Source organism: Rhinopithecus bieti, unplaced genomic scaffold (genome assembly GCF_001698545.2).
Source record: "Rhinopithecus bieti isolate Rb0 unplaced genomic scaffold, ASM169854v2 scaffold_35936, whole genome shotgun sequence".
NCBI lineage: Eukaryota > Metazoa > Chordata > Mammalia > Primates > Cercopithecidae > Rhinopithecus > Rhinopithecus bieti.
In genome coordinates, this window is record NW_016814980.1 from 1 (window position 1) to 3886 (window position 3886).

General features: G+C 57.9%; 1 protein-coding gene across 1 annotated transcript in view; it reads right to left on the reverse strand.

Moving 5' to 3' along the window:
• Positions 1 to 474: 474 nt before the first annotated feature.
• LOC108515741 (EH domain-binding protein 1-like protein 1) overlaps positions 475 to 3886 on the reverse strand; it is a 6825-nt gene continuing 3413 nt past the window's right edge. The window contains exons 4-7 of the mRNA XM_017852865.1: positions 1391 to 1665; positions 1220 to 1275; positions 1002 to 1125; positions 475 to 719 (exon numbers count right to left, since the gene is read on the reverse strand). Coding sequence (XP_017708354.1) covers positions 616 to 719; positions 1002 to 1125; positions 1220 to 1275; positions 1391 to 1665 — 559 coding nt within the window. The 3' untranslated portion in view covers positions 475 to 615. The remainder of the gene's footprint in view (positions 720 to 1001; positions 1126 to 1219; positions 1276 to 1390; positions 1666 to 3886) is intronic.

Consider the following 3886-nt stretch of genomic DNA (forward strand, 5'->3'; position numbering starts at 1 on the left):
CCCGCCATCTCGCCTGGCTAGTTTTTTGTATTTTTTAGTAGAGACGGGGGTTTCACAGTGTTAGCCAGGATGGTCTCGATCTCCTGACCTTGTGATCCGCCCATCTCGGCCTCCCAAACTGCTGGGATTACAGGCTTGAGCCACCGCGCCCGGCTTAATTTTTTTTTAATTTTTATTTTTTGAGGCAGAGTCTCGCTCTGTTGCCCAGACTGGAGTGCAATGGTCTGATCTCAGCTCACTGCAACCTCCACCTCCCGGGTTCAAGCGATTCTCCTGCCTCAGCCTTCCAAGTTACTGGGATTACAGGCGCGTGCCACCACACTTGGCTAATTTTTGTATTTTTAGTAGAGATGGGGTTTCACCATGTTGGCTGGTCTTGAACTCCTGACCTCAGGTGATCTGCCTGCCTCAGCCTCCCCAAGTGCTGGGATTACAGGCGGGAGCCACCGCACCCGGCCAGTGTTACACTTTAAGCAGCAAATTGGTTAGGGCAAAAACAGTCAGATGGAGGAGGAATCATTTGTCAAAAATATCTCTGTAGGAAGAACAAAGTAGTGAAGAACCCTAACCAAAGTAGCTCAGAGTCCCTCTGCTCTCCTGGCCTGGGGCCAGCACTCACAGCAGCTGCAGCTGGTCCTGCCTCCGGATAAGAGCGTTCTTCTTGTTGACCAGGGTGAACCACTCCTGGATCAGCACCTCCTCCTGCAGCTTGTTGGCACCTGCATTGGACAGGGACAGTCACCAGGCCTGCCCCCTGCCCCCGGTATCAGGGTAGGGCAGCTGGGGTTGGGGAGGGGGTTTGCTCCCTTGGGACATCCCAGAAGCCAGAACTGTGTGCCTCGAGGAAGCCACTTCAGGGCCTCAGCATGCCTGGCTGTAAAATGGGAACGCTGACGCCAGCCGTGCCTCTTCCCAGCTCCTCCCAAGGTCAGGAACAGCTGCAGGGCCGGGCAGACCTAGTGACATGTGTTGGGGAAGGGACCCCCAGATGCATGCCCCACCTGACTCCATAAGGCTCCTCAGCTGCGTCTCCACCTCAGACGCCCGCCCATCTATCTGCCTCTGCTCCTGTTCCAGGGCCTGCAGCTCTGCACACACATACTGACTTGTGTCCTGGAACCGTTGCTGGGGTGGAAAAGGCAGAGAACAGGGTGGACTCAGCCCAGGCCCTGAATAGGAGGTGCTCAACCATCAGCTCCTCCCACTTAGCCCTCCTTACCAGCCCAGCCTCCTCCCCTGGGCTTGGGGGTGGCTCCTCCGAGAGGGGACTCCCACCTGCAGACAGAGATGATCATAAGGCACCCCCTAACCACCACCCATCCCCAGGAAGTCCCTAGTCCAGGCTTTGTGAACAGCCTGAACTGAGATGGTCACCACTCCTGCTACTCACCAGGGGGCTGTTGAGAGGCTGCAGCTGTGGGTGGGCCTGGCACAGGGCTAGGGTCAGGGGCCTGGCCTTCCTGTGGAAGAAGGGGCCAGTGAGGGCTGGGAGGGGTTTCCCGCCAGCCCGGGCCTGGGGCCAGCCAGAGCCACTCACACAGAGGGGAGGAGGGGTCCTTGACCCCAGCCCTTGCCCGCCCCTGCCCCTCCTCTACTCCGGCATGCACAGAACCCCTAGGCCCACCTCCTTCCAGGGAAAATGCCTCCTCAAGCAAAGGCCACGGCCTTCATCCTTCCTGGCCCTGTGGCCCTGGGCCCATCCACGCCCAGGCTCCGAGCCTCCCAACTCCCCTCCTGGTGCTGGGCTGAGCTCCGGCCTCACAGGGTGAGAGCCTTTGAAGGGCCCAGCCCAGGCCTCTCCTCCCCACTCTTTTTTTTTTTTTTTTTGAGACGGAGTCTCGCTCTGTAACCCTTGTTGGAGTGCAGTGGCAGGATCATGGCTCACTGCAACCTCCACCTCCCGGTTCAGGTGATTCTCCTGCCTCAGCTTCCCAAGTAGCCACCTGCCATCATGCCCCGCTGATTTTGTATTTTCAGTAGAGACAGAGCTTCACCATGTTGGCCAGGCTGGGCTCGAACTCCTGACCTCAGGTAATCCGCCCGCTTCAGCCTCCCAAAGTGCTGGGATTACACGTGTGAGCCACCACGCCCAGCCTCGACTCCTCCTCCATGGAATCCCCTCAGGCCACTTCTGACTTCTGTCAGCTAGTGCTGGCTTCCCATCATGGCCAGGGCCCCATGCAGTGACCATTACACTCACCTGATATGGCCCCATCCGTGTGATCCAGCCCAGCCCTGCCTCCTGCAGAGGCCCCATCCAGGCTCCCTCCCCTTCTGTCCGCAGGGCTTCCCAGACCCGGACCCTCCTGAGCCAGCACCTCCACCTCCTGGCCAAAAGGGTGTGCCCTGCTGCATTTTCAGTTCCCACACCCAGGAGCGGCTGCTGCACGCTCACACACACAGGACAAGCCAGGCTGGCTGGATCTCTGAATTTTAGCCTGGAAGGGCAGGGCTGACCCCATGTGCCTGCCTGCCCCTAGTGACTTGCTGGGACTGTCAGTGCTGGGGGTCCCCAACTTGCGGCTCAGCTGACAGCCTGGCCCCTCAACTGCTCCTGACCTGGCCGCCCAAGTCTGGGTCATCTGACCTGTGTCGGGGTCATGGGGCAGGGACAGTGGTTGAGCCGCCCATGTCCACTCCCACCTGTACCTCTCCGAGAGGCAGCCCTGGGCATCTCTGGCTCAGGGGCCATCCTCTCTGGCCTGGGGCAGTGGTGGCTTCCCCACCAGCCACCATCATGGCCTGCCTGCTGACTCAAGCTGAAACCGAGAGGCCTCTCTGACACCTCCCCCCCCACCTTTTAGGTGTAACTGTTTCACACCTCTCCTCAGTCCCCCAGCCTCATGCCAAAGCCTCAGGCAGCTCCAGCCTCAATGTTCCTACCACCCAGAGCCACGCCTAGACACCGCCCCCTGGCCACAGTGACCGACTTTCAGTTCCCAAAATAGCTTTCTCAGCCTGGAGTCAGCCTCCATCTTGGGCTGCCTGGTACCAACGTGACCTCCATGACCCAGCCCAGCCCTACTTCCTCCAGAGACCCCCCTGCCGGGGCCCCTACACTCTTCCCACCGCCGTCCCTGACTTCCATGTCTCCAGAAGCCTCCTCTGATCCCCAGGCTGGGCAGATGCTGCTCCCATGGCCTCTCCCATTACAGCTCCAACCCCTACTCACCCCGTCACAGCTGCTGGTTTCCCACGTCTCCCCCTTATACAGAGCTGGGCCCAGAAAATACACTCGGGGTACACTGACTAATAACAACAGCTCATATCTACCAAGTGTTTCTGTGCTGGGCATTTAAAGCACTTTATGTGCATTGACTCACCGGATCCTCCCAACAGCCCCGGAAGGCAGGGACCACGACCCTCCCCACTTTACAGATGAGGAAACTGAGGGTCAGAGATGAGGCTCCTAAAGGGTCTGGTCTAGGACCCAGGGTTATCTAACCCAAAACTTTGTTCCCGAGCTTGGCCACCAACTTGCTGTGTGCCTCGGGGGCAATCACACCCATGGGGCCATTGTTTGTGTCCTTGTATGTAAAATGGGAGAAAACCCAGCTCTGTGTGACCTGGGAGCTGCAGGGCTTCTAGAAAGGAATCTAAGGAAACACACAGCTCCCCTTTTTTTGACAGCAATCTGCAGAGCCTCAATGCCACCTTGCAAAAGGCTTTCATACACACTGTAAGAACCCATGGGCAGGCCAGGCACATAGAGAGTGCTGAGCTGATGGGACAGGCAAAGGCAGGAGAGTGGAGAAATCCAGCCTCAGCAGCAGCGGAGCTTCCTCATGCCAGGCCTCATGGGAATTCCAGTGTTTCCTCATGTCTAACTCAAATTCCTCTTTTTTTTTTTTCTTTTTCTGCGTTTTTTTTTTTTTTTTTTTTTTTT